Here is a 13,620-nt window from a genome sequence, read left to right on the forward strand (position 1 = left end):
GTGATGACGTGAGCGTCACATGACGTTTTTTTTTCCTAGACGCAGCGACAAATCCAAAATCTTTCCCTGCGGTCTCCTCTGCTTTTGGTCGAAATAACTCAACTCTTCACACCTCTAATTGCTGTTGAATAGAGAGTCAAACAGGTAAGATGTTACAGAGTAAGGTGAAGTGTTTACAGGGTGTCTGGGTGCTAACGTGTCACGTTGAACACATTATGAAGCAGCTCTGTGAGCTAGCTAAAATACTTCCTCAGCAGTCAGATGCTGTGATGTCGTGATAAATAACTAATGGCTGATAATTTACGTCTGATAAAAATCTGTCTGGATTCTTGGTGAATTATTTTTTAGGCTATTTAAAGCAGTCTGGGTGAACAGAGTCGTTGCACATGGAGGTAGAGGAGATGGAGGATGAAGGACCTTCGCTCCAGAGTGAACCTCCAAGCAGTGAAGGTGTGTGTGTTTAACCTGCTCTCTGCTGTGTACACCTGTTTGGCCTGCAATGACCAGGCTGCATGAACATCAGTATAGATTACCTGAATCCAGCTCATGCATCCTCATTCACTTGTAAGTGACCACCACTAACTTGTGGGTGGTGTAAGGGAGTGTTCTTCACTTGTCAGAGGAGGAGGGTGGCGAGGGTGTGACTTTCTTTAAGGTCCAATACCCATACTACCATACTACATAGTATGCCAGAACAAGATTTAGTATGTCCTAATACATAGTATGTCAAATGCAGTATGCCAAAAATACCAGGATGTTCTACTACATCCAGTCCAAGTTTGCTGTATGCAAGCCAGCATGCTTTTCTGGCTATTCTGACCCACAATCCTCTGCGTTGTGGACAAGACATAACATCCACTGAGCCACAAACAGATGACAGCTGATTGACAGTTGTCAGAAGTCCCAATGATGGATGACAGCACATTCATGTTACTGATGACCAGTAGTAATAACAGGAATAATGATTGTTTAAGTAAACAAAAAAACATCAGAACTCTCTGGGTTAATCTCCGTCTCTGGCAAACTCAGTAAGCAGCATTTGTTTTATCTCCATGGTAACAGATATAAAAGCAAGAGGATCAAAATTCAGGGTGTAATGTTATGAGGAAGTAGTATGTCTCGATTGCGTGCATACTGCATGCAACAGCACATACTTTTTAAGGGTATCTGCAGTACCCACTAAAGGTAAAAAGAAAAAGTATGCGATTCAGAGCGCACGCTTAATTTTTTGTAATTTGTTTTTTTTAATATCTTGACTCTCACTTTTCTCCCCTAAGCTACAATTGCTTTTCCTTGAGCCCCACTGAGTGATGGGGGAAACTGCATTACCCTCCCTCCACCATAAGCAAGCATATTTTTCTTATTCATTGATTCACTCCTTTTCCATAATAGCTTTTTCTGTTAGGGGTCGCAGAGGGGCTGGAACCTATCCCAGCTGACATTGGGTGAGAGGCAGGGTACATCCTGGACAGGTCACCAGACTATTACATGGCTGACACATAGAGACAGACAACCATTCATGCTCACATTCACACCTAAGGCCAATTTAGGGTCACCAGTTAACCTGCATGTCTTTGGACTGTGGGAGGAAGTCGGAGCACCCGGGGAAAACCCACACTGACACAAGGAGAACATGAAAATGCTGCACAAAAGTGCTCCCCCACCCCTGGGATTCAAGCCAGGAACCCTCTATGAGGCAACAATGCTAACCACTGCACCACCGTGCTGCCATATACACTGAACAAAAATATAAACGCAACACTTTTGTTTTTGCTCCCATTTTTCATGAGCTGAACTCAAAGATCTAAAACATTTTCTATATACACAAAAGACCATTTCCCACAAATATTGTTCACAAATCTGTCTAAAATCTGTGTTAGTGAGCACTTCTCCTTTGCCAAGATAATCCATCCCACCTCACAGGTGTGGCATATCAAGATGCTGATTAGACAGCATGATTATTGCACAGGTGTGCCTTAGGCTGGCCTAAGGCAGTAGCTTCCAGAATAATATCAGTAACTCGTCACAGCAGATGTCATTGGATTTTGAAAACTTACCCTTTGATGTTTGAAAGTTGAAAATGAAATCCTGGAGTTGAAAAAAGCTTTGGTTTTTCACTGTTGTCATATATGTGGTAGCACAGAATTTAATAGTTAGTAGTTTTAATAGTTTTTGGTGAAGTTTTAAGTGAGAATTTTTATCACTATTTTACGCTTAGATTTACTGACGGAAGCGTCTTTGTGCATGATGTGTTCAGCTACCTTCAGAAATTGAAAAAGAAACAACGATAATTTCTGTGTTTACAGTTTCTGGCTGTGATAAGTGGGGTAATTCTGGAGACTTTTAAAGACAACATGCCTTTTAAACCCACCAGCGGGTTTTGGGATTCAGAGGATATTTAAAATAAACATAAAATACAACCATTTAAAGTTGTATGCCACTTCCCTGAACCAAAAAAAGTCTTTCCCCAGTGCTTATAAAACTATTTGACATGCCTGCCATGTTTTGCAGCACCACCTACCCCTTCATAAGTAACAAACAGTCCCTAAGGAAGGGACGGTGAGTATCAAAACAATGTTAACAATTAAAGATTAGACATGCAGTTTGTTTATGTATCTATTTAACTTTTTTGTACAGAGCAGGTTGGCACTACGTTCCAATCTGAGTGGCAGTGTGACATCCTGGCCGTTAGTCTCTTTAGTCTCAACAATGGATCCTGCACTTCCCATAATGCAAGTCAAAGGCATTTTTGTTTGTGCCGTGTTCATGTGATACTCGGTATCGTAATTACCAGTTCCTGACTTGCAAATAGTGTTCATGTCGATGTCCAAGTCATGATTATGACTCAGAATTTTCTTCTGATATATTCAGCTTGGTGCATAATAAGACAGAAGTGCCTGACAAACCAACCAAACATGTTTCCCTCACATTAGCCAAACTGTGTTTCTCGAGGTAATTAAACCCAAATTTCATCGATACAGTGTTACATTGTCAATCCAGTTTTTTAAACCCTTACTCAACCAACTCTGCAATCATATCAAGTCGTCTAATGACATAAACACCCACAAGTTGTAAACATGGGATTTTTTTCTTATCTTTACCATCTTTCCTGTATGACAAGAAAGCCGCAGTGTACTCTCCCTGACGTATTAACACCTACATTATAACCTTCACACCTCCAGTTTGTCAGGCAGACTTTTAGTTGAAGTTAGTTTAAGCCCAGATGGAGATAATCTTTAAGATTTCATCAGGGTTATTTTCACAGAATTTATAAAAAAAAAGTCACATAGGAAATTACGCAACTGTTTGCCCAGGCTGCGTGGTACCATGATGAGTAGACTCACCTTTATGAGTAAAATCCACTCATACCGTGAAACAAACAACAGGAACAGATGGAGTCATTAATAAAATAGAATACTAGACAGTAAAAAAGGTACAGGTGTAGTCACAGACAAGCAGAGGATGGTTATTGTGAACAGCCATGGAATTATAAAGAAGTATAAATGTTTTGATTTTAGGTGACATTGCAGAATATTTTAGGAGGTCACTGCATTATCAGCACAAGCAGTCAATCTTATGTAACTCAGGGGACAGATTTCTTGAAGCAGTGGTTAAAGCTAGAATTTCAGAGCAGCAACTGTGAGATACAAGATTAGATGAGCAATTTTCCACAGCACTATTGCAAACAGTTCATCACTGTGCAGAACCCAACAGATTAGTTTAAGTGTGTTCATAGACAAATTGCACTCCAAAATGTCTGTCTATTTCTATCACATGCTACAATTGCTTCATGCATAGAATGGTCTCTTAATGCTCTGCACATTTTTTTTGTTAAATATTTGACAGATCTCCAGTTGTCACAGCAGGAATCACTGCTTCTGGAGAGCTCGGCCCCTGTAGAGAACGCGTTTGTGGATCAGAAAGCAGTGGAAAAACTCACAGAGGGATTACTCTCTCACTACCTACCAGATCTACAGAACTCTAAACGAGCCCTCCAAGAGCTCACGTGAGTATTTCCTTACTTGGGGTTTCATTACATCCAACACTCGATGGACTGCAGTATTTCTCAGTGCCTTGTCATCAGTATAATGTCACCACAAAATCTTTAACAGCACTTTTTTCTTCTGCTGATGGCAAAAACTGTAAAAGTGGTAGGGAAATAGAAAAGATCAGTAAAGGGAAGGGAAGGGAAATATGTGCCATGATACAGCCAGTTTATGGTGGTTATATTCCAAAGGATTTCTTCCAACAGGTTCAAACTGCGCAGATTTGTTAGGTCCCTTGGTGAATAAGCCCCTGCAGGATTTGAGTTTTTGTCTTTGCCTCTGTGGAAAACTGCATGAGATTAAGGAGTTATAAACCAAAAACCATGCCATGCTAAAGGAATCTGACTAAACCTCTAATAGGCTTTGGAGCCATGCAAACATACCTGTAAATTAAACCTTTTATATTTACCTCTTGCCTTTTAAATATTAGTGTAGTTTAGTTAATTAGCTAATTAAACAGGGCCTTGCACAACATAACTGTTAAGACTGAGTTAGCGATATAGCGTATTTGGATCTGTGGCCCCCTGGCAGGAAAAAAATTAAAAGACAACATAGACAGAACAATATAGGCAATTAAAAGCAAAACAATGTGCAAGCAAAACAGATCTTACATATAGTACATCACGTATAAAACATCATACAAAATACACATCATATAGTCTTGGCAAACAGTCAATTCCTGACAAAGGTTTAGATCAGTGATCACATGATTGGTTTGTCTTGAGACATGTTTCAAGTGTTGTTTGAAAATACTGAAACTTCTGCATTTTCTGATATGTGTAAGAACTGAGCTCCATATATATGCCTTTGTGACTGAAAGTGCTGATTCTCCAAAAGCAGTTTTTCTAAATTTAGCTGAGCAGTCACCTCTGGCTGATGCCCTGTTCTTCCTAGCATTGTCCCTGCAGAATGACACAAATAGATTTAAGTGGTGGTGGTGGCAGCACAAGACCATGAATTAACTCATACATTAGTCACATATCTGCAAAAGAAAGAAAGCTGTCAAAGATCAGTAAGTTATATTTTTGAATGATGATACAATGATGATAGCCTCTTGTTGTCACACCTGCCTGGGACCATCTTGTAGCACATTGAGATGACTGCAAGAAAGTCATTGAGTGCATAAAGAGCTCAGCGAATAGAGGCAGTTAGTGTTTAGTATGTCTAAAATTAATTAGATTAGCTTTGACACTGACAAAGTGCATAAGCCAGTTTGGACAGATGGGTTTTGGGATGGGATTTGAAGGATGTTATGCTGTTGGACTGTCGAATGTGTGGAGGTAGGGAGTTTCAGAGCCTGGGGGCAGTGCAGCTGAAAGCCCTGGCACCCATGGTGCTGAGGCGTGAGGTGGGAATGGTCAGGAGACCAGCAGAAGAAGAGTGCAGGGAGTGGGAGGGGGCGCACTCCTGGAGGAAGTCAGAGAGACAGGTGGGGGCTAGGTTGTGGAGGGCTTTGAAGGTGAGCGTTGGGTTTTTGTAATTAATCTGGTACTGAACAGAGACCCAGTGTAGTTGGAGGAGAATGGGGGTGAAGTGGTCGGATGATTCGGTGTGGGTGATGATCTGAGCAGCAGAGTTTTGAATGATTTAAAGCCTGTTAATGAGTTTGGTGTGAGGGTCAGGGAGTACTGCATTACAATAGTGAGTACGAGATGTGACAAAGGCATGGACCAAGACATCACTGCTGGACAGGGACAGTAATGGGCGGAGTCTGGAAATGTTGCGGAGGTGGAAGAATGCAGCCCGGGTAATATTTTTTATGCGTGGTTTGAATGAAAGAGTGCTTTCCAGAATGACACGGCTCTTGACGTGGCTGGAGAAAGGTACAGTGATGATGTGTGGGACGTGGGTGCTGACTAGAAAGTGAGCAGTGATAAACTATTCTTTAAAAAAAAAAAAATCTTCCATTACGAACTTCTGTTTTGTGGTATGTGAACGATAAGTTGATAAGAAGATAAGTGAAATGTCTCTAAAAACGAGCTGTCTTTGCCTGCACAGCAGTCAGTTGTGTAGTTCAGATACATTGATATACACAGACACTGGTATGCAGTAGTCAAATGGGAGGCACTGGAAGGACTGGATGGATGGGTTGACCAGCCGCTTTAATGCTGGTAGTGCTGAGTATCTTAACTTGTCAACATGCTGGTGTTCACTTTTGTGTGTCAAGTCATAACAAACAACCTGAAGTGTATTTTACAAACTCTTCTTAACGTCCTGTTGTTGTATAAATTATTAGCATATATTAATTTTTTTATTACCCATTGACTTGATGAAAAAAAAAACGCACTTGATTTCTTCCTCTTCATTTTTGTCTCAACCAGACAAAATCAGCTGGTCCTGTTAGACACACTGGACCAGGAAGTCACCAAGTTCAGAGATTGTAATGCCTTACTGGACCTCAATTCACTGGTATGTTTGAACTGGATTATAATCTCATTTTTACACACTTATTGTTGCCTGTATTATGTACACCAGCCCACAAGAATGATTTCTAACTCAGTTTACTGTCTTTAGTTTACAGAGGCGAAGGTTTACCACAACAAACTAGTGAACATAAGGAAAGAGATGATTATGCTCCACGAGAAGACAACTAAATTAAAGGTACTGCTCTTTAACACGAGTGTTGTCAAAGCAATTTTATAAGTGACGTTATGTTCAAAGTTCAGTAGCAAATATTGATGGATGGATGCATAAATAAAAGGATAAAGGGAAATTGCTGTATTTTTTTTTTTACCTGGAACTATTTTCCATATTTTTGTGTCCAAGTGAGTCCAAATAGAGACAACATTTTTTTTTTTTTTTTTTACATTGTTTCAGTATTTAGAGAAAACGCTGCAGCAGTGAAACAGGTTGCAGTGTAATCTGTACAGACAGTTGTGCACCATCAGTTTATATCCACTAAAAGTGCTTGTTTTTGCCACTGACAGGCTCAGATTTTTATTATAAGTGTCTGTCAACTTCACAGAAAAGACCCTACAGAGAAATTAAATGTTTTTCTTTACTTTTCATTGATGAAGTGTTTTTGTAATTATGTGTAACCAAGACACGCTCAAGAAGAAGTCCACCCATCCATCCATTTTCAGCTGCTTATTCGATGTCGGGCCGTATAGATCCTAGCATTCCAGACGTCCCCCTCCCCAGCAACGCTTTCCAGTTCCTCCTGGGGGATCCCGAGGCTTTCCCAGGCTAGATGAGATATGTAATCCCTCCAGTGTGTTCTGGGTCTGCCCCGGGGCCTCCTACCAGTGGGACGTACCAGAACACCTCTAAGGAGAGACGCCCAGGAGGCATCCTGATCAGATGCCCAAACCACCTCAACTGACCCCTTTTGACGCGAAGGAGCAGTGGCTCTAGTCCGAGCTCCGTCTGGATGTCCGAGCTCCTCACCCTATCTCTAAGGCTGAGCCCAGCCACCCTTCTGAGGAAGCTCATTTTGGCTGCTTGTATCCGTGACCTCATTCTTTCAGTCATTACCCGGTTCGAGAAGGGAAGGAGAAGTCTTGTTCTGACTTTTCCATATTGTCAAAATTAGCTAAATATTCAGCCATGACACTGAAAATCTTTTAGATAACACTAAGGTATACTTTCTGCACTCCAACAACCTCTTCCCAACACTCCTATCTCCAACTCCAAGTCACCTTTATTGAGATTTCAAAACGAGCCCTCTCCTTGAGCAAGAATTGGTCACAATAACAAACAAACCAGCAAAATATAATGAAAAATATGTGTCATTTCTCTTTCTCCATAGGGTCTTTTCCATAATGTTGTCAGACACTAAAAGTAAGAATCTGAGCCTGTCAGTGGCAAAACAAGCACTTTTAATGGCTGTAAATTACAGCCGTCTCGCTCAGTACTGGACCGATTTCTTTCTCCATTAGTCTCTTTGACATAAAAACATGGGAAAATAATGTCCAGGTTGAAAAAATATAGACGTTTCCCTTTAAACAAAGCCTACACTGATCAAATGTTGACTTTTGTTCTCTCTCAGAAAAGAGCTCTGAAGCTGCAGCAGCAGAAGCAGAAGGAGGCGCTGGAGAAGGAGCAGCAACGTGAGAAGGAGCTGGAGAGGGAGAGGCAACTTATTGCCAAACCTGCGAAAAGAACTTAGGATCATCCCCAAGTATGTCTGCTGTATTAATGGACCATACAGGTGCTTTTTGCATGCCTTAGCCTATTTATTATTTGTCAGCTATATGTTGCATTACTGTGGACCGTTTTCCAAAGCTAAAGTATTTTAGATCTGTTTTTTAAAGATGATTTTTGGGGCATTTGGGACAGTATGTACCATCTCAAGCCGCTTTCATGTCTCAGTATTTTATTATATGTACAGACTATTTCAATTGGAGGTGTTAGAAATCAACTTTAGTCTAGGTTCACCTGTTGGCTACTGAAATACTTTAAAAAAAGTTTTAGGGGGCAGCTTCTGCAAAGAAATGGTATGAAGTTGTTAAAATAGGACTGAGATTGACTCTCAACATTTGGTTCATCCTAGTCTCCAGCAGTATTACAGAATAGACTGTAAACTTCTGTAATTATCATTCTGTGTTTCTGGCAGAACATGCTTGACTTTAGGGACATGAGTTGTGTAAAGTAAAGTGTAAAACCATCTTTAGTGAAAGAAATAGATTAACAAAAATCCATTAAGAAAATTTTTTAAGACTAATACAAGGAGAGTTATATGCTTTGGGAAATGGTTCACTTTATAGACAGTCTGTGTGACTCTGAGTAAATGGGCTAAAACGTGCAAAAGGTCAGGTATGATCCTTTATGTTGGACATTGCCAAGATCACCACAAACCAAAGACATGGACTAAATCAAATGCTGGTACTTCCCACTATCAACCTCCAGTGACAAACACAAACTCGAGCACTTCCCCGAGAGTGGAAGAAATCACTCAAAGACACTTTTGCAGCCATCAGACAATGACCGGGAGGAGAATCAGTGCATTTGCTGTCTTTTCTTGAAGAAAAAGTGTTGATATAGGTATGTTGTTGCGGGGCTTCATGCCTCATTAGTGTTGAATGTTATAAAACAGGTATGTTGTTTAAAATCAAATAGGTCTGCACTAAACTTAACTGACTGTATTTGTGGGGTCCAGATGATGTGAGGATGGATGATAATATTTACCAAACTCTGCCCCATCATACACAGCATGTGTACATTTGTTTAACAGACCTTTCAAGAGGCTTCTATGCACTACTTAACGCCTGGAACTCCACTGTTTGTACAATTAATAATTAAAGCTACAAAAGCTGGTTTGTTGTAAAGTGACTTACATTTTTAATCTTTCTGGTTTCAGTATCTTCTTAGCTGGGCACTACAGCCCTGGTTCCTGACCCCCACTAGGAGTCGCCAAAGCTCCACCGTGGGGTAGTAAGGCCTTCTTTTTAAGGGGTGTGAGAAACTTTTTTTAGACCGTATAAAGTCAGCTTATGTCAGTATTTCAGTATTTCTGTGGGGAAGAAATGAAATTGTTATTTCTAAAGTTTAGGTTTTTATTAAAGAATAAACTTCGAAAAATTGTAAATGGATAGCGACACGGTGAAGAACTGAACACAAGCTGTAACTACAGAGCCTTCACTCTGTGCTTAACAGCCTCGTCCTGCATCAGAAAAATACACAGTTTTAACAACCAAAGAGCTAGTAGAACAATGACTAAATGTCAGGGAGAAGAAAACACGGAATTTGAACACTGAAAACTCATCTCTAATGCAGTATTCACAGGAAATGATTTGCTCAAAATTCAGCCGCATTGCCTCCTGCGGTTATGGTGTTTTCTATTATTTTGTACAGTTTATCAGTTGTTCTATTGTGTTATTGCTATACATTTATTATAATATGAAATATCCATAGTAGATGTGACTTTGTCAGGGGTCATCAGTTTACCCAATGATAGAAAAGAGCTCCCCTAGAGCACTATGTAGGATTTAGGGAGATTTAGTGACATCGGGATTGCAGACTGCCATCAGCTGAAACTTCTCCTGGTTAGAGTTCCTTCAGTGCTGGTTGTTCAGGCAATTTTTACTAGGAGGGGTAATGTCTCCATATCTAGAACATGGTGTAAACTTCCTCTTTTCAGCCTTGTGTGCTTGATTGATACTTTAAACTGTAGTAAGTATCTCAGTCCAGCAGGTGTCAGCAGAGACCAGACTTTATTTCACCAGAGTTCAAGCTGTGATGATAAAATGTGCTCTGTGGAGTTTCTGCAGGTATTGGCTTCAGCATTTCTGCACCACCTGGTGTTACTGATTAGCACAGAGGAAGATCTTTTCAGTGAGTACATCCAGTGTAATCTTAAGTTAAAATAAAATCCTGCAGAGTCTTTGTCTTTAATGTATCGCACACAGTTTAACATCTAGGCTGTAAACTTGTTTCTGATCACCTGATCAGCTTGGATGCCAGGTGAATGTTGTCAATTGCAATTTTATAAAAAAGAGGAGAGCACCAGGACTGATGCTGGTTTACTGGCTCCAGTTGGTTCCCAATACAGCCTCAGTTTTCTCCCATAAACCTCAAATTGTCACTGAATTGGTAAACACTGGATGTTTTCAACCAACATTGTCTCTTTTCACGCACACTTTATCCACTATTATCACGTACCAGCCGTACAAACAGACATTTGTTGACAGAAAAGTAGGTTACATTCCTCTCCATCCCACCACAACCATGTGTCTGTCCCACCCCCCTCCTATTCACATAAACTCTAATTTTATACTTACTACTACAGCAGGAAACTCAGTCAAAACCAACATGGCTCGGTCCACCCCCGCCCAGTCCTTCTTGGAGCAGAAACTGCACCACAGTGTGGCCATGGAGGGGTCCAGGCTCAGGGAGAGGGGCAACTCGATTCCAGCTGATGAAAGTGAGGCAGTGCAGTGGAAACCACACTTTGAATATAGTTTTCAGTACCTTGACTTTGGGTTTTGTTTGACATTTTTTCTGTGTATATCTAAATACAGTGGCTCCATATACGAATGCCTTTGCGACCTGATTGCTGTTGTTTTTCTTCATTTTTCTGAAACTGGGTCAGTGTGATGCCAAGACCAAAAAGGAAAGATGTTTTGCTCAACTCTGTCACATATAAAAGTTGGTCAAGGGTTCGTTGGAGGCAAAAATATGCCTATAAACAAAAAGAGAGATCTTGCAGGTGTAATAATATTGAATCAGTTATTAATGATCTTTTTTTTTTTTTTTTTAATTTAAGAGGGAGGTCATTTTTGTCAGATCTGTTCAGATCAGATTTGTTCCTCGTAGCTCTATTTATCAGTCTAAATAGTTTTGGTGTTAGTTGCTGCCATAGAGATGTCTGCCTTTTCTCCAGTATAATATAGCTAGATGGCACTCGGTTTGTGATGTTCAAAGCGTCAAGAAATACTTTTGAAAAACTCAACAGCAATGTCTCTTTCCAAAAATCATGACCCAGTTATACAAGATAATCCACAGACCTTGTTGTGAGCAGTTTCATGTAGGGATTCTTTTCTTTGTACTAAACTACACCAGCTTATCGTATCCCTGTGCAGAAGGAAGCGTGCATCTACTGCTAGCTCACCTAGCAGTGCTGAGCTAGCTAACATAACAGCTCAGCTAAGGAGGACGCCTTTAATGTTTACATCTCACTCTGTCGTGAGCACAAGCGTCTCGTCCTAACCGGTCTCACTCCGAAGTCATCGAAATCTGGCACTTGGGCAGTGACTTGCGGTGTCAGACACTGACGACAAAAGCCATCCTCTAATGTTGGCGTGATGTGTGGCAGGTTGCCGTTATAGTTTAATGGCAATCTGTGGTGTCAGAGGGAAACGCAGCGGGACAAGAATGAAAGTTAAGGCAGCGAAAGTCCAAGTAAGGTGGGTGGATGGGTCCCATAAACACCGACTTTCAACAGGGGGAGCGGTGTTCACGTCCAGTAAGATTATAAAGCCAAACCCAGTTCTTTTTTCTTAAACCCAACCACATGTTTTGTTGTTGAAGGAAAAAAAACCGTGTTATTTTCCTGTGACAACGGAAGTGTATTTTGAAAGAAGACAATGCATGTTACAGGTAGAACTTGACATGGTGTCCCAGAACCACAACAACCCACTCATGGGACCTTTCACATCGTTGTGATGTGGAAGGTCCATGAGCAAACGTTGATATATGACAAGATCGGAGTGAAATGTGTTAGTCCATGAGTAGACGCACACTTCCTTCGGCACAGTGATACAGTTGGCATGTGCAGTTCGGTAGGAAGAAAATAGGTCCTACATGAAACTGCTCACAACAAGATCTGTGGATTATCTTGAGTAACTAGGTCATGATTTCTGGAAAGAGACATTGCTGTTGAGTTTTACAAATGTATTTTTTTGGCGTTTTGAGCACTACAAGCTGAGTGACATCTAGTTCCATTATATTGGAGAGAAGGCAGACATTTCCAAACACTCGGCAATTCACACCAAGCCAATGTAGACTGATAAAAAGCACTACAGGTAAGAGGAAAAATATGTATTTTTGATTTTGGGCTGAACTGTGCCTTCAATAAAGCACTTTTTATGTGTTTTATTTCCCAGAAACGAGCACGAAACAAGAAGATCCCATTTTTTTAACACTTTATTTTTTATTGCTGTTACAAAAGGTTAGTAAAAGATGGAGAAAAAAGAATACAAAACAAAACACAAACAAAAATAAGTATACAAATAAATACAAAGGTCCGGATCGCCCTGTCTCTCAAAAGCTATTCATCCCTGTGACTCAGTGACTCAATCTCTCATCTTGTCATTGATGTGCAAGCATTGTCCATTTCTCCCATTTCTCTCAACATCACTCCTCTTGAGTCCTCATCCTGTGGGTTAACAGCTCCATATCATATATTTCATTCACAATTTTCAGCCATTCATCTTGTGTTGGTGGCTCTACCTTGTCCCATCTCTTCACGATGGCCTTTTTACAGGCTGCCAACAAGATTTTCAGTAGGTATTTTGTCTTCTCTTGACACCTCCTGTCATATTGCCTAAGTACGATACCATGAATGATCTAGGAGAAGATCTAATTTTATTCCTGTATTTTTGTGATTTTAGGTGATTTGAATTTGTGAATGAACAGTGGGAGAAAATAAAGTTCTTCTCAGGGCCCCAGAAAGACTTTGGATAGCCCAGAGTCACCAATCACGGGGCAATATTAAAAACTGAACAAATGGTGTTTACAAAGCCATAGTGATCCACACATTCATGAAACACTTATTTAAAAATCTTTGCTTGGCTTTTTCCTGAACTATCAGTTGCTTTATCATATTTAATCACTTTAAAATGACTGAGTTTTCACACTGTGTGATATTTAACTGAACCTCTAACAGGATCTGCTCTTCATTAGTTAATCCTCTGATTGAATCGCGCTCTGTTTTTCCAAGAGGAGGGTTCAGAGGTAGACAGCTCAGAGGAGCAGTGGTTTCCGAGGCTGGGCTCTCCTCCTCCAAGCATTTGGTTTTAACTTGTCTCTGCTTTTAGAAACTTGGCCGTCGGGGAAAACACAAACCCCCCTTCGCCAAAGCCACAAGCGAGTCACAGACATGGAGCAGCAGCAGATGATGATGTTGTATAGCGGA

At 40.6% G+C, this 13,620-nt stretch overlaps 1 protein-coding gene across 1 annotated transcript; it reads left to right on the plus strand.

Moving 5' to 3' along the window:
- Positions 1 to 5: 5 nt before the first annotated feature.
- Positions 6 to 9,301, plus strand: bloc1s6 (biogenesis of lysosomal organelles complex-1, subunit 6, pallidin). Its single transcript, XM_049562800.1, has 6 exons — positions 6 to 144; positions 349 to 450; positions 3,847 to 4,006; positions 6,368 to 6,455; positions 6,561 to 6,647; positions 8,035 to 9,301. Exons 2-6 carry the CDS (start codon positions 387 to 389, stop codon positions 8,152 to 8,154), a joined length of 519 nt encoding a protein of 172 aa, XP_049418757.1. The 5' UTR covers positions 6 to 144; positions 349 to 386; the 3' UTR covers positions 8,155 to 9,301.
- The last annotated feature ends 4,319 nt before the right edge of the window (positions 9,302 to 13,620 follow it).

The sequence above is a fragment of the Epinephelus fuscoguttatus genome, linkage group LG2 (assembly GCF_011397635.1).
Source record: "Epinephelus fuscoguttatus linkage group LG2, E.fuscoguttatus.final_Chr_v1".
NCBI classification, from domain to species: Eukaryota; Metazoa; Chordata; class Actinopteri; order Perciformes; family Serranidae; genus Epinephelus; species Epinephelus fuscoguttatus.